The 23,207-nt window shown below is 45.5% G+C and overlaps 1 protein-coding gene across 3 annotated transcripts in view; it reads right to left on the reverse strand.

Annotated features, from left to right (window-relative positions):
- Positions 1 to 23,207, reverse strand: part of INTS8 (integrator complex subunit 8) — a 248,361-nt gene that overhangs the window by 26,432 nt on the left and 198,722 nt on the right. For all 3 annotated transcript variants that reach the window (XM_029591733.1, XM_029591735.1, XM_029591736.1), the window contains 6 exons: positions 17,505 to 17,623; positions 16,380 to 16,483; positions 8,703 to 8,753; positions 8,168 to 8,241; positions 8,022 to 8,086; positions 1,616 to 1,659 (listed from right to left, as the gene is read on the reverse strand). In XM_029591733.1, coding sequence (XP_029447593.1) covers positions 1,616 to 1,659; positions 8,022 to 8,086; positions 8,168 to 8,241; positions 8,703 to 8,753; positions 16,380 to 16,483; positions 17,505 to 17,623 — 457 coding nt within the window. The remainder of the gene's footprint in view (positions 1 to 1,615; positions 1,660 to 8,021; positions 8,087 to 8,167; positions 8,242 to 8,702; positions 8,754 to 16,379; positions 16,484 to 17,504; positions 17,624 to 23,207) is intronic.

Consider the following 23,207-nt stretch of genomic DNA (forward strand, 5'->3'; position numbering starts at 1 on the left):
CTGTGGGAAAAACCGTGTAATTAGCTTGTTGCCACAGAACTGACGACCTAAAATCAACTACCTGAGGTTTTTCCACCTCCTAATTCAGTCTCTCTATTTCGAGTAGACGGGGAAAGCTATGCTGCTGACTTTGTTTGTCGTCACAAGTTTCAAACAGACCGGTACAATCATTACCTCAGCACATGCTAAAACAGTGATACCGTTGATACAAGTATTCTCAAGCCAACCCAATAACCATAAATGCACAGTCTTTTTCAAGACTTTCATCCTTTGATCCATACACGATTTGAGTTGAGCCCCTGATGTAGCCCCATTGTAAGAGGGCGAAACTCGGCCAGAGTTGGGCACTTATCATACACTCGTGTTACCCTGCAATAAAGGAATTCAATTTTTGGACACTTGGCTCTTGAAGAAAAGATACAGGGTCTCAGCTCTCTTTGCTCCTGCTCTGGAGGGATGGCGAGGCTGAAAGAAGAGGAACTCTGTTCCCTGATCTACCCCTTTCCTTCTGTTGTTTCCTGTCCCTCCTTCTCGTATCCTGAAGAGAACAGGAGGGAAGAGATGAAGTTGGAGAAGACAAAGTCAGCAGTCAAAGTTTGATCCTTCAAAGATCGGTTAATTCAAACCAAATATTTTGATATAATTCCTGGATGGAGTGGTGTCTCTACAGAATAATTTCATCTTTATACAAAGGTTTTTGCACCTGCATATGTGGCCATTTACAAGACCTGGGTGTGTTTTTGGAAGTCTGCAACTCCTGGTGTCCCACAACTGTCAGAGAGGGCATTCATTTCAGTTCATAGAAGCCTTGGTGACTGATGCTACTGCTGACAAGTTTCAAACTTGTCCTAATTCAACCCTTGTTTTTGTATCTCTTGCCATGTATCCAATATATGTTTGCATATCTTTCTGTGTAATGGCATGACAAACCGCTAATACTGAAGTCATTTTTAGCATACGTAAGCTCATATACTTTTGCAAGATGACAAGGACATTCAAGAAAATATAAAGGATGGTTTCACAATTTCAATTCAAAATAAAAGTGACATTTCATAGATAAAAGTTTGTAAGTTGTATTTTTGATTTTGTGTTTGATACATTTTTATTTGTATATAATTTATTGTTTAAAAACAAACAAGAATGGTTTTCAATAAAAAACTGACTTTTCTTTCCTAGTCAGAAGTGTGATTCTTTAAGCAAAATTATGCAGATGTCACACAATTGCAGCAGAACTTTGAAAAGTCTTGCAGTAGGAAACTGGGGGCTCTGCTCAAAGCAGTCTCCAAGTCTCCATGTATATATAAGGGACAGTAGGCCCTGCAGTGCTGCTATGTTTTTTCTAATAAGCACAAAGATTGTGGAAACTCGCATTGGGAAAGCTGTTTTTTTTTCATGCAGATGTCCAGATACTTAATATATTCTTCCCCTAATCTGAAAAAAATATATAATCATGCTGTAATGCCCAAGTTTGCAGTATCAATACCACTCATGTGTCACAGGTTTGCAATGCCTTGTACACATCTAGACAATTTCTCAACATGTTATAGAAATACCTTTTGTCTCTACTATTCTTCTCCCACTGTACATTGAGAACTAGCAAGTTACTATAACTTACCGCAATTTGCCTTTTATCTGTCTCTCCTCTTTTGTGATGAAGATCTAGGAAGCTGATTAAGAAAACAAGTCCCATATGCATATCTATGCAAGTTTCTGACAGATCTTGGGAAGGCTAGCAGATTAAAATAGTAATATTTTCACTGTGAACTATTTCTGACTAGCAAAACAATGAACACAAAGTTAAATCTTTTCTGCTCACACTGCCTTGCTTCAAAGGAGTGTGCAGTCCTCACTGTACAGCTCAAACAAATGTAATTGATTTTTATTTATTCCCACTTTCTTTTTTTTTCATGTCATAATTGGTGCACACTAAAAACGAAACAGAACTCTGCACAACTCTACTGTTCAATGACTACACAGTGCAACAGGGTCAAACTGCCATCCTGAGAGAAGTCCACTGGCAGCAGATCAAAGGGTCAAATCTAAAAAAAAATTATAATTGGTTGAGAAATGGAAAGGAAAATTGTTTCTTACCTGCTAATTTTCGTTCCTGTAATACAGCAGATCATTCCAGACCAGTGGGTTTTGTATTCCTACCAGCAGATGGAGTCAGAGACAAAACTTTGGACACTTCTACATAAGAGAGAGTGCCACCTGGAGTCCCTCAGTATCAGCCTGTACCCAAGCCCCAAAACTAAAAACTTCAACTAAGGAACGACCTGGCCCCAACCGTGGGACCCCTCCCAACAAACCAGAAGTCCAGGTCGCCCGAAACCATGAAACATGTTCCTGAAACCACTGGCCCTACTTTGAACAATAGTAAAATAAACAAATCTTTCTGCAGACTATAATAAGCTCACCAGCCAACAGTCTTTCGGAGTCAGAACGGGGTAGGCCTCTGGAATGATCTGCTGTATTACAGGAACGAAAATCAGCAGGTAAGAACTAATTTTCCTTTCCTGTACATACTCAGATCATTCCAGACCAGTGGGAGGTACCCAAGCCACCCTACACTGGGTGGGCCTCCGAAAGACCCACATGCAGAACACTCTCACCAAAGGACACCTCATCTTGCGTCTTCAAATCCAAACAGTAAAATCTGGTGAAAGTGTGCAAGGAAGACCAGACAGCTGCCCGACAAATCTCCTGAATAGAGAGAAGTTGGCAATCCGCCCAGGAGGCCACCTGCGCCTTTGTGAAGTGAGCCCTTAACCCCACAGGAGCATGTCTCCCTTTAGACATGTAAGCAGGGCCTACATGTCTAAATAGAAATAGAAGCTTTCTACGCTTTGTCCCCCTTTTTGGCCCTGGCAAATAAGACAGAGGTGGTCTGACCGCTGAAAGTCATTGGAAACTTCCAAATAGCTCAACAGGACATGCCGCACATCCAATAAATGCAGCTCCCTCTCCTGGGGGGAATCTCTTGACCATTCCGGAAACCCTGGAAGTTCCACCGTCTGAATGAGATGAAAGGAGGACACCACTTTGGGCACAAAGGATAGCACTGTTCTCAAAGACACCCTGTCCCCATAAATTCTCAGGAAAGAATCCATACAGGAATGGGCCTGCAGCTCCGAAATCCTCCGTGCTGAACATATGGCCTCCAGGAAAACCATCTTCAGAGTCAAATCCTTCAAAGATGCCCTCCTCAATGGCTCAAGCGGAGCCCCGCAGAGTGCTCGGAGAACCAAATTTAAGCTCCAACCTGGGCACACCTTACACACTGGCGGCCGCAAATGTTTACGCCTTTAAGAAACTGGATGATATCTGGATGGGCTGACAACTTCCGGGACTGAGAGGAGTCTCTAAGAGCGTCTAAGGCTGTCATCTGCACTCGAAGTGAACTAAACACAAAGCCCTTAGCTAAATCTTATTGCAGGAAGTCTAAGATCTGCGATACCTCTACCGCCATGGGGTTCAGTTTCCTCTGCAGACCCCACCCTTCAAACCCTCCAAACCCTGACATACACGATCGACATAGCAGATCTCCTAGCCCGAAAAAGAGTGGAAATGACCGGCTCTGAATACCCCTTCAGGCATAACCTCTGTCTCTCAAAAGCCAAGCCGCGAGACAGAAGCAATTCTCCCGATCCGAGAATATGGGCCCCTGCCAATGAAGGCGCTGCAGATGGGCCAGTCGAAGAGGACTGTCCTCCGCCAGCTGCACCAGATCTGCGAACCAGGGACGTCTGGGCCACTCCGGTGCCACCAGCACCACTGTACTGCGATGCGCTTCTATCCACCTTAGCATACGGCCAATCAGAGGCCATGGAGGGAAGATGTAAAGAAGAATTCCTGTGGGCCATGGACACACCAAGGCATTAAGCCCCATCGATCCGCTTTCCTTCCGTCGACTGAAGAACCTTTCCGTCTTCAAATTGGCACGAGTCGCCATCAGAGCCAACTGGGGAGCGCCCCACCTGGCGCAAATGTGGTTCCATGCTTTGGCAGACAACTTCCATTCTCCTGGATCCAACCGCTGCCTGCTGAGAAAGTCCGCCTTCACGTGGTCTACGCCCGCAACATGAGATGCAGTGAGCCTCCCCAGATGAAGCTCGGCCCAAGCAAACAACAGACTCGTTTCACACGCACCATCCGACCCCTGACTAAGGGAAGGAACACCTGAAGGGCCCAGCGAACCACCCTAGTTTCGAGCCTGTTGATGGACCAAGCTTTCTCAGACACCTCCCATAGGCCCTGAGCCATCCTGTCCTGACACACCGCTCCCCAACCAGAGAGGCTGGCATCTGTTGAGACCACCACCCAAATCCAGGGGATACAGATCCATGCCCTTCTACCAGGAAAGACTGCATCTGGGTTCTTGAAGAAGAGGCAAGAGGATGTGGAACTGCTCCGAGACCGGACTCCACCTGAACAACAGCGCATGCTGCAAAAGTCTCATGCGTGAAAGCCCAGGGAACCAACTCCAAAGTTGATGCCAAGGAGCCCAGGACTTGAAGATAATCCTGGACTGTTAGCACCCTCCGCTGAAGAAGCCCTTTCATCTGGGCCTGCAACTTCTGAAGTCGGTCTGAAGCTAGGAAGACCTTGCCCTCCTGCGTGTCGAACAGCACTCCTAGGTACACTAGGGATTGCGTGGATACCAACTGGCTCTTCTGCAGATTGATGATCCAACCGTGAGACCTCAACATGCTCATTACCCTCTGGAGAGACCTCTTGCAGTCCTCGCGAGACTTGACCCGGATGAGCCAATCGTCCAAACGGATGCACCAAGATCCCCTTCTTTGCTCAGAGCTGCTGCCACCACTACCATCACCTTGGTAAATGTGCGAGGCGCCGTGGCCAACCCAAAGGGAAGAGCCTGAAACTGAAAATGCCATCCCAGCACCTTGAACCCTAGGAATCTTTGATGGTCCTGCCAGATCAGGATGTGCAAATACACCTCCGTCAGATCCAGCGACGCTAGAAACTCCCCTTTGCGCACCGCTGCAACCACCGTACGGAGTGTTTCCATATGAAACCTGGGGATCCGCAAGCATCAGTTCACCTTCTGCAAGTCAAGGATAGGCCGAAAGGAACCTTCCTTTTTGGGAACCACGAAGAACACTGAGTACCGAACCTGACCCCGTTCCTCAGGAGGTACAGGGCAAATGTTATTTAAGTCAAGAAGCCTCTGAAGTGTCACCCACACGGCCTCTCGCCTGCCACGAGAAACCACATGAGACTCCATGAAGGCGTCCTGAACCGGATACAAGAACTGTAGAGCATAACCATACTTGACCACCTCCATGACCCAGCAGTCTGAGGTAATCCTCTCCCACTCCTCGTAGAAGCTGGATAACCTGCCTCCTACCGCTTTCCATGGGGGAGTTGGGGTCCCTGGCCTCATTGCACTGGTTTGCTACCTTCTGAGCCCTGGCTGGTGCCCTCTTGGAAGTCCAACGGCCTCCACGAAAGGACTGCTGTCGACCGGAGCCCTGCTTGGAGTCAGGGGACAGGATCAGTTTACTGGACTGAAACCTCCGAGAATCCTGAAAATGAACTCGAGACGGGAACATCTTATTACTCTGTTTCCTATCCTCTGGCAACCTTTAGTCTCCCCCAACAACTTCACCAACTGGTCCAAATCATGCCCAAAGAGGAGCTTTCCCTTAAAGGGGGGATTACAAAGCTGCACCTTGGAGGACAAGTCTGTCAACCAGTTACGCAACCACAAAAGCCTGCGGGCCGCAACGGAGGAAACCATAGCACACCCAGAAGTCCACACCAAGTCATACAGAGCATCCGCCACATAAGCTACCCCTGCCTCCAGGCGGGCCGCTTGCAAGGTCCAAGAATCGCCGGACGTCATCTCAGAGGCCTTGTGGACCCAATACAGACAGGCCGTTGCATCATGCTGGCACACACCGCCGCGTGCAGGCTTAACATCGAGATCTCAAACAACCACTTCAACTGAATCTCCAGTTTGCGGTCCTGCATGTCCTTCAACGCCGCTGCCCCAGCCACCAGAACGGTTGTCTTCTTAGTGACTGCCAAGACAGTGGCGTCCAATCGCGGCACCTTCAGGAGGTCCAACATCTCCAGATTCATGGGATAAAGCTTTGCCGTTGCTCTGCCCACCTTCAAGCTGGAGTCTGGGGAGTCCTACTCCCGGGTCACTAACTTTCTGATCTTCTTGAGCAGTGGAAAAGCTGTCGTCGGTCCTCGTAGACCATTGTGCACCGGGTTAACCCCCTCCCTATCAGACTCCTCCTGGGAGACCTTAACCCCTAATTCCTCCAGCACTTGAGGAATCAAGGGGCGCAGTTCCTCCAGCTTGAACAGCTATACCTCCCGAGGGTCATCCCCCCTCCGGGACTGGGAACTCATCCAGGGACGGGTCCATCCGTGGCAGGGTCTCCCAAGTTGGAGGGGGGGACGGAGGTTGGGACCTGTATCTGTCCCCAGAGGATTTTTTTTTTATTTATTTAACAGTTTTATATACCGCCGTTCAGGTAACAATGTTACTAATCACTTTGGTTCACATTTCAACAATTACAATGACAATATAACGAGGATCCAGTTGTTGAATAACCCCGCTGCATCTGCGTCTCTGGTCTGCCGGTGACACAGACACCAAAGGAGCTCAGGCTGACCCTGAGAAGCCCGCTTGGGACCCCCGCCCATGGGGTCTCCAGGTCTCTCAGCGGTCCTCTTCACTCTGGCCCTCTGATTGGCCAGAAATGCCTGATGCAGGAGAAGAACAAATGCGGGGGAGAAATCCATCTGCCCCTCCCCCACCCCCTGCAGGGACCCACACTGCATGCCTTCTCCAGCACCGCGACCTAGCTCCATCGGGGGAGGAGATCCCCCCCCCCCCCCCAGTAGTTCTGAAGCCTCCGTGGAAAGGATTGAAGGTCCAGCTGAACGAAGCACCCCCCTCTCCTGAAGGGCCCTCCTGGTCAGAAACACAGGCAGCAGAGAGAGATTGCGAATCCAACTGGCCCCCTGCTGCGCCGCACGCACGGGAGGTGGCCATCTTGCATTTCGGTGCCATGTGATGAACCGTGCGGCCACGCAGTAAAGATTAATCTACCCGGCGCCTGCCGCAAGAGAAGCCTCACACGGTCACCCGCCTACCACAACTCGCTGCTTCTGGCCCCAACCGCGCCTCCAGTGCCGCGGGAAGGCCTGAACAAGAGACTAGCCCCGGGGGGGGGGGGGGGTGTGGGGGCCAGGAAACCTCCCCCCTCCAGCGAGAAGCGTGACTGCTGTCGGGCCCACCTGGAGCCCCGAGCTCCCGACCCCCTCACAGCCTGCTCCGCCCCGCACCTGGCTTCAGGATGGGGTCCCCACTGCCCCGACTGACTCCAGTGGCTTACCTGACGCGAGAAAGTTAAAATGACTTTTTTTTTTTTTAACTTTACCAATACCTCGCAGAACAGCAGGGCCAGAGGAATGGGGGAACTGCTTTGGAGGCTGAGGGAACCAGAAGCCTCTGGATGTCTGGCCCACTGGCAGAAACACAGGCGAAACGCTGTCAGGGGTATCCAACCCCCTGGATGGCTCCACTTGAGGGATAGCCTGCGACGGTGCCTAACATCTCAGGGAGCAAACACACTACACTAGCCTAATTAATCTTTCTTTTTTTAATCTAAATCCTAGACTGCAGGTTAGCATCTCTACCATCTGCTAGAGTCAGAGAGATACTGAGGGACTGCAGGTGGCACTCTCTCTTATGTAGCAGTGTCCAAAGTTATTTCTGACTCCATCTGCTGGTAGGGATACAAAACCCACTGGTCTGGAATGATCTGAGTACGTACAGGAAATTCTCCCATGCTCCATAGAGCCCCCTATTTCCTCTCTGGGAGAATAAGAGACCATACACAGGGAGGAACCTGTGTTAGATCTGCAAGGCAGAATTTCCAAGGGACTGATGCTCTGTGTTCCAGTAAACTGTAGACTGGGCCTTTTTTGGAATCTATTTGGCTTACATTATCTATTTATATGTAACCAAAGGATACATGTTAAATATTCCAAAATGGTCACATCCCAGATATAATCATAGTAGGAGTCCATGGCGTCATGGCTAAAAAGAGAAGAAACAGGCAATTAATTCTGAAAACTCTAATTCTATACTTTTTAAATCGACTATAAAATTAAAGTGTACCTGTTTTGTTCCTGCAGTGCTTTAAATGCAGTCTTGTAATCGACTTCCCTTAAGAACTGACATAAAATTGCTACCTGTACAGATAACAGAATTAAATAGTTTTTTGGGGGTTTTTTTTGCAGCACTTGCATCAAATGGCTGTAGACCCTCACTCTCAAAGAATAACAAACCCTCCATTCCGGTTCCATGGTGTTATGATGGAAAACTAATTCAAATGCTAAATAAAATAGAGCTCTTCTAGAATATAAAATAGTACTTGTGGGGTTTTTTTTTTTTTTTACTGCTTCTGGTAGCCATCTCAGAAGGGTGAGTATCATGCAGGTGAGAGAGAACTTCCGCTTTGTGTCATTTGCTGCTGGGCTATGCTATGTTCTGATTCTCTCCCACAAATGGCCAGAAATGAGGCAATAATGCATTCAAAGCATGCAAGAAGGTCAAGGTGACATTTCAAAGGAATGAAAAACAAGGACATGGGAAAAGCATAGATTACTGTTATTGACACAATTTCTAGTTGATGTCATCTGGGCATGCTCACCTGTGTATGACAGTTGAGTAGGGAGCAACATTTTATCATTCTTTTTATCACCTAAAAAAAAAAAAAAGAGAGGAAAAATTAAAAAACTTTGAAATCTGTTCTCAGAAGGCATTTGCAACCTTATGCAAATTACGTGTAGTTGGCATTTAAAGAAGCTGATTATGTATTCAATTTATCATAATAAAATTAGTTGCACAGAATATTTTAAGGCTGGGTAAGAAAAGAAGAATACATACTTGTAGAAAACAAGAGTTACGTTTTGTGACCGCCTGCTTTGCTTACCTAGGCCTAGAGAATTAAGGTGGCATTGCACAACCCACTCCAACACACAGTTAAGGCTGTTTCCTGGTATTTCTTATAAACCAAAACAAACTCCAGCATTGCTTATGCAAAGGGGATGCAAGTCAATGTGACCTGACAGTTCCTGATGAAGCCCTTGAACACCATAACATTTTAAAGATAGCAAATGAGGAAACAGACTCAAGTTTGGAATCTGATTTTGTATTTTTTAAGCCCGCTTTCAGAAGGGAACAAGGATTATAAGGTATGTGAGTATCTGCCCGTGTTCATCATCATTTAATAAACTGTGTTTAGTGTCCTATCCACACCCAATATGTAAGACATGTCAAGGATCCAAGAGCATCCTGGGAAGGGTATATTTTCAATTTGGATCCAGAATCATGTTGGACTTGCACGTTCCAGAAAAACTCCATTAGTCCTGTGTGGAATTTCTCATTTGAATTAAGTTTGTTTTCTTGTTCCTTTGGTGATAAAAATGCTTTGCAAACATTAAAAGCAGAGTTGCTTACCTGAAACAGATGTTATCCAAGGACAGCAGGATGTTAGTCCTCACACATGGGTGGCATCATCAGATGGAGCACAGCACGGAAACCTTCTGTCAAAGTTTCCAGAAATTTGACTTGGCATTCTGAGCATGCCCAGCATGCCCTATACCACGCGTCCACACAGGATCCCTCTTCAATCTCGTGACATAGAATTAAGATGAAAATTAAAAAATAGGAGAAACCCAACTCCACTTAATTGTGCCTTGAGTGGAGGCGGGGGTGGGTTTTGTGAGGACTAATATCCTGCTGTCCTTGGAGAACATCTGTTAAGGTAAGCAACTCTGCTTTCTCCAAGGACAAGCAGGATGGTACTCCTCACACATGGGTGAATCCCTAGCTACAGGCTGCTCCCCAAAACAAAAAGGGACCAACAGACACCAACCAGGTGCCAAAGGGCATAGCAACAACAGTGCTTATGGTAACTGAGGGGGAGACAGCCTGAACCCAAACAATGGGCCCTAGGCAAGGAGAGTTGGGTTTTACACCTCAAAGAAATTCCGAAGGACAAGCTAGCTGAACCTACTGTCATGTCGGCCATCCCTAACAGACAACAGTGAGCTGCGAATATGTGGAGAGAACTCCATGTCGCAGCCTTGCAGATCTCCTTCATGGGAACTGCTCGCAAGTGGGCCACTGAAGTGCCATGGCTCTGACAGAATGAGCCTTGACATGACCTTAAGATGCAGTCCCGCCTGGGCATAATAGGAGGAGATGCAATCTGCTAGCCAATTGGATAGTGTCTGTTTGGCAACGGCAAAGCCCAACCTATTGCTATCAAAAGAAATAAAAAGCTGGGTGGACTGTCTATGGGCTTCTGTCCCTCCAGATAGAAGGCTAAATTTCGCTTGCAATTCAAACTGTTCAGTGCTCATTCTCCTTGGTGCGAATGAGGCCTGGGAAAGAAAGCTGGCAGGAGGATCAACTGGTTAAGATGGAAGTCCATCACCACCTTAGGCAGGAATTTAAGGTGTATGCGCAAGACCACCCTGTCATGATAAATGTAGTATAAGGTGGGTAAGTCACTAAGGCCTGGAGCTCGCTGACCCTTCGTGCTTAAGTTTCGCTCCATGGTGAGACCGCACCTTGAAAACTGTGTACAATTCTGGTCGCCGCATTTCAAAAAAGATATAGTTGCGATAGAGAAGGTACAGAGAAGGGCAACCAAAATGATAAAGGGGATGGAACAGCTCCCCTATGAGGAAAGGCTGAAGAGGTTGGGGATGTTCAGCTTGGAGAAGAGACAGCTGAGGGGGGATATGATAGAGATCGTTAAGATTATGAGGGGTTTTGAACGAGTAGATGTGAATCGGTTATTTACACTTTCAGATAATAGAAGGACTAGGGGGCATTCCATGAAGTTAGCAAGTAGCACATTTAAGACTAATTGGAGAAAATTCTTTTTCACTCAAGGCACAATTAAGCTCTCGAATTTGTTGCCAGAGGATGTGGTTAGTGCAGTTAGTGTAGCTGGGTTCAAAAAAGGTTTGGATAAGTTCTTGGAGGAGAAGTCCATTAACTGCTATTAATCAAGTTTACTTAGGGAATAGCCACTGCTATTAATTGCATCAGTAGCATGGGATCTTCTTGGTGTTTGGGTAATTGCCAGGTTCTTATGACCTGGTTTGGCCTCTGTTGGAAACAGGATGTTGGGCTTGATGGACCCTTGGTCTGACCAAGCATGACAATTTCTTATGTTCTTAATTGACCACCACCAAAAATATGACTTTATAGGTCAGGTGTTTCAGATCACAGGTGCGCAGCGGCTCAAAAGGAGCTTTCATCAGCTGAGCTAGTACCACATTGAGGTCCCAAGAAACAGCCTTTGGGAGGACTTAGGGGAGGCTTCAACTGAAGTAGGCCCCGCATAAAATTTACAACTAGAGGCTGTACAGATATGGGCGTACAATCTACTCCATAGTGGTATGCGCCAATTGCACTCAGATGGACTCTAACGGAATTGGTTTTTAAACCAGCTTCCGATAACTGTAGAAGGTAACCAAGCAGTTTTTGTGTGGGGCAGGAGAATGGATCTAGGGCCTTCTGCTCACACCGCATGCAAAACCTCCTCCACTTCAGTCCCCAGGACTTTCTAGTGGAATGCTTTCTAGAAGCCACTAGGACCAGAGACACATCCTCTGAGAGATCAAGTAGCTACAGGATTAACCTCTCAACATCCAGGCTGTGAGTGACAGGGCCTGGAGGCTGGGATGCCTCAACCTCCTTCGATCCTGTGTGATGAGATCTGGGGAAGTCCCAAGACTGATCGATTTCTGGATGGATAACTCCTGTAGGAGTACACACCTGACCTGTTTCAGCCACTAAGGGACTATGATGATCATAGTCCCTCTGTCCTTGCGAAGTTTCAAGAGAGTCTTCACCAGCAAAGTAACTGGAGGATACGCGTACAGAAGACCCTTGCCCCAAGGCATCTGAGGTTGGTTTGCCGTCCATCTCATACAGAGAGGTGAAGAGTTACCTTCCTGTTCCAGGGGGACGCAAACAGATCTATATCTGGGCTCCCTCAGAGGCGGAAGATCTTATTCGCTACCTCCTGATTCAGGGACTATTCATGGGGTCTGAAGAAACGACTCAGTCTGTCTGCCATCACGTTCTCCGTACCTGTCAGATACGTTGCCCTGAGCACCACCCCGTGGGACAGGGCCCATGACCAAATCTGGACTGTTTCTTGATACAGGAGGTACGATCCTGTACCTCCCTGCTTATTGACATACCACATCGCTACCTGGTTGTCTGTTTGGATCAGGACAACTTTGTTGTACAGTCGATCTCTGAAAGCCCATATCACGTACCTGATTGCCCGGAGCTCCAGGAAGTTGATCTTGCAACAACTTTCCTGAGTGAACCAGAGACCCTGGATGCGGTGCCCCTCTACATGAGCTCCCCAGCTCAGGATGGATGCAACCATGGTTAGGAGAATTTGTGTAGGAGGACTCTGGAAAGAGATCCCCTGTTCCAGATTGAAGAGTACCCGCCACCAGGACAAAGAGTCCATGAGAGACGGGGTGACTCGGATGCAAGCCTAGAGGCTCTGTGTGGCCTGGCACCACTGCAATCTCAGGGTCCATTGGGCTCTGCACATGTGTAAACATGGCAAGGGAGTGACATGGACGGTTGCGGCCTTGTGGCCCAACAACCTTAATGTGCCGTGCTGACACTTGCTGGCTCTCCTTGATCTCTGCCGCTATGGACGCCAGGGTGGTGACCAGTGAACGAGGCAGGAATGCTTTTGCCGGAGCTGTGTCTAGCAGGGCTCCTATAAAGTTCTACTGAGGTGGTGGACTGAGATGGGACTTCTGGGAGGTGATGACGAACCCTAGTGACTCATGGACCAAATGGCCCCTGCCTGAGACGTGCTCCTGACCAGCCAATCGTCCAGGTAGGGAAAGACATGCATTTCTTGCCTGCGGAGGTGTGCCGCCACTATAGCCAGGCATTTTGTGAAGATACGTGGGGCTGACGCTAGCCCAAATGGCAACACTCAGTACTGAAATTGTTGTTTCCTCATCACGAATCGGAGATACTTCCTGTGACTTGGGAAGATCCTGATTTATTTATTTATTTATTGTTTTTGTTATACCGGCTTTCATGACAGGTATCACATTAAACCGGTTTACATTTAACAGGGTGTGCAATTTACAGAGAACTCAAAGAACTATAACAAGTGCATGGTTAGAGGAATTGCAGTTACAATAAAACAAGGAAGTACACAACTGGGAGCGGAAGAGAGAGAAGAAAAGGGAGATTAACTAACAGCAAATTATTTACAATGTTATAAGATTAATTACAATGTAGTAGAATTGATATGGTGAATGGGATTGATAATGATGTGTTGGTGATGTCAGGTAAATGAATTGTTTTATTTAAACCCACTGATAACAATGTGTTGGTGAAGTCCAATGTGGGGATCAGTTGGAGTCAGGATATGCTTTTTTAAAAAGCCACTTGAATGTATGAATCCTTTAGATCGCGGAAGTACAGCCAGTCCCTGCCTTGAAGAAGGGGAATCAAGGTGCCGAGGGAAACCATTTTGAACTTTTCTTTTTTTAGAAACTTGTTCAAGGCCCTTAGGTCTAGGGTGGGGCAGAGTCCTCCTGTTCTCTTTGGAATCAGGAAATATCAGGAGTAGAATGTCCGCCCTCTTGCTTAACTGTCCTGGACATTATGAGGGCAGACAGTTCCCCAAAACGGGTATGGAGGACAATTTGGCGGGACACCCAATAGATTTAATTGGTACCCTTGCGGCGATGGACAGAACCCACTGGTCTGAGGTTATACTGGGCCACAGGTCTGTGAAGAACTGCAGGCTGCCCCTTACCGGAGGATCCAGGGTCTTGGGTACAGGCAACTGGCTTATGCTCCCTCCGATCCAGTCAAAACCCCATCCTGGGAGTTGACTGGGCTTGAGAGCTCTCTGCTGCTTGGGGCGGCCGCAGGAGCTCACATGCTGCTGACAGGAGCGAGGGGGCAGAGGATAGTACCTCCTCTGGTGATAGAAAGACATCCTCTGCCCTTGCCTCACCAACATCCTGGATGAGGACGACGGGTCTCATGATAGTCCCGCAACTGGGCCATTGCGTCCATCTCTATCTCTAGAGATTCTCCCCAGTACACAGCACGTCAGCGAGCCATTCCTGAACCTCTGGACAAAGATCCGAGGCCCGCAGCCATGCCAATTTGTGGGTGCCGATTCCCACTGTAGAGGCCTTCACTGCCATTTGAAAACATCATAGGTCGCTCAGCCCTCATGTTTTTCAATTTCCAGGTCCTTCTGCACCAGCGACTGGAGAGAGTTCTTCTGCTGCTGAGGCAGCTGCTTGGCAAATTCCTGCATCTGCTTCCAGGGGTCCCACAAGTATTGGATCATGTAGAGCTGGTAGGAGTCGATGTGGGCAATAAGCATGGCTCCCTGGAACACTTTCCTCCCAAGAGCGTCTAACGCCCTGTGGTTCTTCCCCAGGGGTGCCAAGGAAGGGGTCCAAGAGCACTTGGCCCTTTTGAGGGCGGATTAGACTACCACCGATTGGTGGGGGTGTTGATGCTCATCGAATCCAATGGCCTTCTGGATGAGGTAGACCCTGTCTGCCTTCCTATTAACAGAAGGTACTGTGAGGGGGTGTTCCCATATCCTCAATGCAGCTCCTTAAGGATATCATGCACTAGGACTACCACGATTTCCTTAGGAGGCTCCACAAACTGGAGAATCTCCAGCATCATGTGCCTGGCATCTTTCTCTGTCAACAACTGAAAGAGAATGGCTTCTGCCATTACCCACACAAAACCTGGGAAAGATAAATCCTCCAGTGGAGACCTCCTTCGCTCTTCTGGAGGAGACTGTTCTGAGGCGAGATCCTTCAAGCTCTTGGAGGGCTCTGTATTATCATCCCCCCAGAGATCATAGGGAGAGAACTTTAAATGGAGTGCCACAAGGATTAGTTTTGGAAACGATCATGTTCAATAAGGGATAGAAGGTAAAGTTTCTCTATTTGCGGATGATACCAAGATCTGCAACAGAGTGGACAAGCCTGGAGGAATAGAGAGGGCAAAGATTTGGCAGCTGGGATTTAATGCCAAGAAGTGCAGAGTCATGCATCAGAGATGCAGTAATCCAAAAGATGTAAGCAATGGTGGGCGAAAGACTAATGCACATGGACCAGGAGAGGGACCTTCGAGCAATTGTGTCTGGAGATCTGAAGGCAGTGAAGTAATGTGATAAGGCGATAGGCTGACGCTAGGATGTTTGGCTGCATAGAGAGAGAAATAACCAGTAAGAAAAAGGAGGTGATAATGCCCTTGTACAGATCCATGGTGAGGACTCACCTGGAGTACTGTGTTCAATTCTGGAGACCGTATCTCAAAAAGGATATAGGCAGCTTGGAGGGAGACCATATAAGGGCAAACAAAATGGTGTGGGGTCTGTATCAGAAGATTTATGAGGAGAGTCTGTAGTCTCTAAATATGTATATTCTGGAAGAGAGGAGGTGCAGGGGAGATATGATACAGACCTCCAGATACCTGAAAGGTTTTAATGATGCACAAACTTCAAACCTTTTGTGTTGAAAACTCTAGAATTACGGGTCATGAAATGAAACTCCACAGGGGACGACTCAAAACCAACATCAGAAAATATTTCTTCACGGAGAGCGTGATGAATGGCTGGAATGCCCTCTCAGAAGAGGTGGTAAGGACAAAAATAGTAAATGAATTCAAAAGGACATTGGATAAACACTGTGGATCCCTAGAAGCTAGAGGTTGGAAATAAGGAAAAGGGTGCATGGGGCTAACCTTCACAGAAAGGCAATTACTACTCTTAATAGAAGACTTGGGGGCAACCTTCACAGAGCGGCAGTTATAACCATAAGCAGCTTGCTGGGCAGACTGGATGGACCATTTGGACTTTATCTGCCATTATTACTATGTTTAGTCCAGCAGCACAAGGAAGAACTCCACCACTTGTCACACCTTAGGGCTGAAATAGTCACGCAGGTGAACCAAGCTAAGGCTGAAGTGTTTATTTACAAGTGCCACATTAAAAGTCATCCCTGAGCAAAGGTGTGTCAAGTGCTATACTAGCAATGACACCACTGGCTGGGCTCTGAATGTAATTAGCTAAGCTTTCACAAGTCTGCAACAAAAGCTTTCTATAGTCTTCCCCAACTTCTCATCCTCTTCAGATGCCTGATAAGTTACTGAAAGAGTTGGGAGTAGGCTCCTACAGTGCAAAAGGTCTGTAATAACCATTGTACAGCTAGAGTGGAGCTTCTCTTTACTGTATAACATGTAATAGGTGAATTTCAGTCCTAAACATGCTCACCTGATCTGTGTAGACATCAGGTGGTACAGCCTTATTGAAGAAATCCGAGCATACTGTACCTGCTTGCAGATAATAATGAAGTGCTGCAAAATACTGATTTGTTGCTATAATGAGAAACAAAGGTGAAAGACGATTAAAAGGAAGCAAATTACTTAGAAGGTGGAAATGTCTGAAGGCCTGGCAATAGAGACAGGGAAGGGGAAATCTACAGTTCAGAGATCCCCATGGGAAGGCTGGAGTGATGGGAAGCAGGCCATGGTCCTGGGAAGAAGCTGTACTGTTTATTTTCCTAAAGATATTAAGAACATTACTGCAAATGAACATGCAAAAATCATAGATTATGGTAAGTGATCAGAAATAGCATCTGTTTTCCAAGTCTTTCCTCTGATTGTGGGATTCTGGTTTTTAAATTTATTGCAAACAAACTCTTTGCAGTACCATCACAGCTTTCAGTAATTTGAGAAAAAAAGGACCTTACCACTGCAGCACCATAGTGAACAAAGAACAATGAAGGACTGAGTTTTAAAACAGATGCAATCCTCTACATCACAACCTCTATGATAAATACAGTAATATTCTGAAAAATATCTGTGGAAGTGCTCCTGTAAGGCACTCATCTTGGGATACATATATGGAGCTACAATCAGGCAGGATTAAAACAGGTCTACACTAGAGACTGCCAATATTCCAGCACAGGATAACAATGTCTGGACCATAAAACAGAAATTACAGTAATTTATTTTTCAATCGGCTTACCCATGGCAAACCTGGATAAACCAAAATAGAGGCACTATTGCTAATTTATACATGTACAATACAAAGGAAGGCCCATGGCCCAAAGGGCTTATAGTATAGGGGAGAAAAAAGGGAGACAACTGAGGAAAGTTCGGATGGATATTGTAATGATAATCAATCTCTTGGAAGGGGCCAGAGCCTGGGCAGATGGGGAATGTGGTGTGTTAAGTATCAGACTGGCTGCATCGCCTGCACACTAATGGCATGTTGTCATGGCAGTGGTGTCACCAGGTGAGGCCTGAAAGCAAGATGTGGGTCACTTTAAGAAAGTTCTAACGAGGTGGGGTTGGGCTCAACATGCAAAATAAAATAGACTCTGGTTTCACTTACCAAAATAAATATCTGCCTGAATAATTAGCCAGGAATGATTGCTTGGATTTATAGTCAGTGCATAGTTGACCAACTCTTTCACTGTGACAGCAACAGCTTCAAAATCCACTGACTGGAGGCTTTAAAAAAAAATAAAAAAAATGAGTGAGCACCAAGTATAACCTTAAGTACTAGTGGTCGTCAAGCGTGCTGAAGTGAATACCAGCATGCATTACTAAAGCTTTGAAATTTGATTTGAATACAATGCATTTAGAGAGCAAAATTAATAAGAAACCTGTCAGAACTAAAAACACAGCACATAGATTAAGGTCCAGAAATCAACTAGGGCCTATATGTATTGCACAAGGAAACAAATAAGGCCTTGTGGTCCTGTTCTGCCTTCGTAACTCAGAGCAATACCAGAACAACAATGAAGCCTTGCAAATGTGACAATCCTTGACCCGCCATTCTTTTCTCCCCCGCGGTGGCATAACAAGGGTCTCTGGTGCCCAGGGGCCAACACATTTGTTATGCCTGCCACGCGTCTCCCCCGCTTCCCCCTTGTAGAAATACTTAAGCTCACATGAACAGCAGACATTTCAGATAACATCTCACCTTTTACCTGCATGTGGCTGGAAAAAAAAAAGACAAAAAAAAAGAGGACTCTGGGCACTCCCTACAGCCTGGGTGGCTTTGGACCCCCCGCCCCCGGTCACTACACCCCCATTGGTGGTTTCTTGAACAATTGCAACTTGTTTCTCACTTTCAGAATGATAATGACCTTCTACATACTGTAAAGGTCACAAATACACTCACAGTGCTTTGCTGCTCATGAATTCTGGAAACATCACCAACTCATATGCAGTAACAACAAAAACCTCTTTCTAAGAGAGAACCATTATGCATTTTGTACTCATACAACCTGCTATAAGAATAGGTCACCAATAGTCGTACTCTTGGTAATCACCAATACAGTCACTTCTATAGGTTGTAAGTTGTAAACTATTGAAAAAACAAACAAACCCAGTACTAAGGATCAAAAATTATTGATATTCACAGAGACCTAAAAAATTACACCTCAACAGCCGAAACGCTGTGGGGAACCACCAGTCAAAAATATGTTCTTCTCTCGCTTCCAGATTAAAAGATAAGTTCTTTATGTTTTGAATTTTGAAAAGAAAAAGAAAAAAAGTTACTGAATTTTGAAAGAACTCAATTTTATTTGCATAGAAAATAAAAAAGGTACAGGCAGAGGCTTATGATGACAGTATTTCTCTACATTGTTCTGGCTGTTGAGGTGTAATTTTTGACATACTCTGGTAATGCCATGAGATCAGAATTACTGATATCAGAGCTTAAAAGCATGAAAATAAAATCTATCCAATACTGTGAAATTAGTTCATATCTGTTAATTTCCTTTCCTTTACTCCAGCCAGACACATGGGTTATATCTACTGACCAGCAAGTGGAGTCAGAGATTAACAGGATTGCTGAATGTCACACTTTATAGGCTCCCATGTTTACTTCAGCCTGCCAGTATATTCTGCAAAAGCTAAGGACAATTTCTTTAACCAACTCTCCAGCCTCCAGACCTGGGGGCAACCAGGAGTATTTGTAGAACTGAACCAAACCACAGAACAGAGAGAACTAAAACACAATGGAGCTTAACGTCCAGCACAAAATCTGATTTCTTCTTCCCTTACTCCTGGCGGAGTACATGAAATGAACTGGCAGTAAAGGGAGGGTCCTGGAGTGGTCTAGCCAGACCCAAGGAAAGGAAAGTAACAGGTCTGAACTAATTTCACCTTCTTTATCTTCAGCTAAATCAGTCCAGACATTTAGGATGTACCAAAGCAACTTTATCTTCGAGTGGAATTCTGTAGTCTTGCTCTCAAAATCTCAGAAACAAAGGATACCTCCTCCCTAGCACACATACCCAAATGGTAATGCTTCACAAAAATGCAGAGACGATCAGGTTGCTGCCTTGCAAATCTCCATCAGCAAAACCAAATGAAGCTCCGCCCAATCACAGCCTGTGCTCTTGTAGAATGAGCTTTAACTTGCTTGTGCAATGCACAGCTTTTATCCACATATGCCATCCTGATTACTTACATAAAAACATAAGATTTGCAATACTGGGTCAGATCAAAAGTCCATCAAGCCCAGTATCTTGTTTCCAACAGTGGCAAATCCAGGTCACAAGTACCTGGCAGGATCCCAAAAGGTCGATGGATTCCATTCTGCTTATCCCTAAGTCTATCTTAATAATGGTTTCTGGATTTTTCTTCCAGGAACTTGTCCAAACCTTTTTTAATCTCAGCTACACTAACATCTTTTACCACATCCTCCGGCAGTTATGCACAGAGTAAAAACATATTTCCTCCTATTTGTCTTAAATGAATTACCTAGTAACTTCATTGCATGTCCCCTAATCTTTGTGTTTTTTTGAAAGAGTAAACAACTGATTTACATTTACCCCGTCTACTCCACTCATTATTATACAGGCAAAGACAGAATTTGAAAAGAAGCTTGCTGTGAAAGCAAAAACGCATAATAAAAACTTTTCAGGTACCTTCAAAGCAAAAAGCCTGCGAGGGAGTCAGCTGCACTATTAGGTGATTGAAGGGTAAAGGGGCACTAAGGGAGAACAAGGCCATAGCAGAGAAAATGAATGAATTCTTTGCTTCAGCCTTTACGGAGGAAGATGCAAGGCAGATATCTATGCCAAAAGTGATATTTAAATGTGAGGATTCAGAGGAAATGAAACAAATCTCAGTGAATCTGGAAAATGTTCTAGGGCAAATTGACAAACTAAAATGTAGCAAACCACCTGGACCAGATGACATATACTCCAGAGTGCTGAAAGAACTGAAAAATGAAACTGCAGACGTACTGCTGGTAACCCTTAAACTATCATTAAAGTCAGCTGCCGTATCTGAAGACTGGAGGTTGGCCAACATAACACTGCTTTTTAAAAAGGGTTCCAACGGTTATCGGGAAACTATAGACCAATGAGCCGGACGTCAATGCCAGGAAAAATTGATTGAAGTATTCTAAAGAACAAAATTACTGAACATATAGACAGACATAGTTTAATAGGACAAAGTCAACATGGATTTAGCTAAGGGAAGTCTTGCCTCACCAATTTACTACATTTTTAAAGGCATGAATAAACTGGATAAAAGTGAGCCAGTTAATATAGTGTACCTGGATTTTCAGACAGCATCTGACAAAGTACTTCATAGAAGACACTTGAGGAAATTAAAAAGTCAAGGGACAGGAGGCAATACTCTGTTGTGGACTGAGAACTGGTTAAAAGATAGAAAACAGAGTAGGATTAAATAATCAATTTTTTTCATCGGAGAAAGGAGAATAGTGGAGTGCTCCAAATGATTGATGGAACACAGCCTCCACTGATGTCCAAGTGCCCTAATTCATCTGCTCTTGGCAATGTGCTCCCCAACCTAATAGGCTGGCATCTGTCATGACTATAACTAGTCCTGGGGGAATTCTGTGCTACTGCAGAGTGCAGAATTTGCGCAGAGTTCCCCCCCCCCCCCAGGTCAGAATTGCCATTTTCTGCATAGAATTGCCGAAGATGGAGAAGGCCCCGGCATGCTACAAGTGGAGCTCGTCCTGCTTGCGGTGAAGATGAAGGCCCTGGGGTGCCATGAGCTTGTACCGCTCGCGACGAAGATGACAACACTGCACTTGCCGCTAGTGGAGCATATCCCACTTGTAGCAAAGATGACAGCCCCGGTCTTGGTGAAGATGAAGGTCCCGGCGAAAATGGAGCAGGCCCCGGTGAGAGTGAGTGTGTGTGAGAGAGATTGGGAGCTGGTGTGTGTGAAAAAGGGATTGTGTGTATGTGAGGGTGCTTGTTTGTTTGTGAGAGAGGGAGCCTGTATGAAGGTATTGTGTATGTGTGAGAGAGAGCCTGTGTGAAGGGGAGTGTGAGAGAGAGACATAGGTAGCCTATGTGAGGGGGTATGCATGAAAGAGAAAGGGAACCGGTGTGGGTGTATATGCAAGAAAGAGGGACTCTGTATGAGGGGGATGTGTGTGTGCGAGAGAGAGATAGAGAGGGATCCTGTATGAGGGGGATGTGTGTGTGCAAGAGAGATGGACTCTGTATTAGGGGATGTGTGCGCGTATGAGAGAGCCTGTATGTGCACTAGAGAGAGGGAGCCTGTGTGTGGTGTGAGAGAGAGAGGGACAGAGGGAGCCTGTGTGAAGGGCAGTACTGAGCTAGATCCATCCCCTTCTCCAAGTTGTCCATCTTCAGCCACCACTGCAGGCTAACTCTGACTTGATATTTAATCAACAAAATGAACGATCTGTTCGATCACTGTGCTACCCGAAGGGTGTATTCATTTAACAGTAATCAATGGCTTTTCACAAATTATATTGATTTTTGCAACTGTATACATTTTTAATAACCTACACACCAGTGGTACCGATTTTAACATTAAATGTTCAAAAATTATTTTTATAAAAATGTTTAGAGGAGATGGTTGAAGGTTTCACACAATCGTGTAGTCGTCCCTGCACCGTATATGCATATTATAATCATTAACCTCCAATCTCCTCCTTTTATAAACTTTTTTTGTGTGAAAGAAAGTTTTTTTACTTGTATTTTTTAAGATATTTGTTTATATATTTATGACATCCAATAAAGTTGTTCCTAATATATATATGCGGCATCCAATAAAGACATTCTTGAAAGATTCCAAAATTCCAACACTTTCAATAAATTCAATGGTGTATCCCCACCACTGTATTAGCACTCTTTTGTTGTGATATGTGTCTCTGTATACATCTGATGTAACACAAAAGAGTGTTAATATAGTGTTGGGGACACACCAATCAATATAATTTGTGAAAAGCCATTGATTACTGATAAATGAACACACCCTTCGGGTTGCACAGTGATCGAACAGATCATTCATTTTGTTGATTAAATATTAATTATATATCACTGTCTAGGTGGCTAAGATTTGCAGTAACTCTGACTTGAGCCAGAATCTCCAGGCAATTCAAGTAATCTTGAGAAACTGTGTCACATCTTGATAAAAATGCAGTCTGCAAGGGCCTCATATGAGCTCTTGCCCATGAAACTAAATCCAGAGCCACTGCATGGATTCCAAAAGCTGAAGATAATGCCACACTGATGAACATTCCACCAACAAGGTGGCTTGGGCTTGACACTGCAACTTGAGAATCCATTTAGCTGTCAACTGCACACGACCTCTTAGCATGTCGAAGCAAGCTCCACAATATTCTAGGGTCTAAGAGGGCTGTAAACGTTTTGTGAAATTTATCAAACATCTTAGCTGCTGCAGGTGCACCAATCTCGCCATGGCTTTCTTGCTTTCCTGCAACAACTTTGTGCGAATAAGGATGCATAAAATATCTTCCTGACTCAACACAGCCACCACTATCATTACCTTGGAGAAAGTCTTGGGCTAGCCTGAAAGACAGGGCCCAAAATTGAAAATGACTGTCTACTACAGCAAAATGGAGAAATTTGTGATGTTCCATCCTTATGGGAATATGGAGATATACTTCTGTGAAATTCAATGCCATCAGAAATTCTCCCTGCCTTGCCCACCAGAATTATGAGTCCATTTCAGGGCTTTGTTGACCTCCTTTAAATCTAAAATGAGACAAAATGACCCCTCCATTTTGGGGGACTACAAAGTAAATCAAATAGCGACAGAGACC

This window comes from Rhinatrema bivittatum, chromosome 2 (genome assembly GCF_901001135.1).
Source record: "Rhinatrema bivittatum chromosome 2, aRhiBiv1.1, whole genome shotgun sequence".
NCBI classification, from domain to species: Eukaryota; Metazoa; Chordata; class Amphibia; order Gymnophiona; family Rhinatrematidae; genus Rhinatrema; species Rhinatrema bivittatum.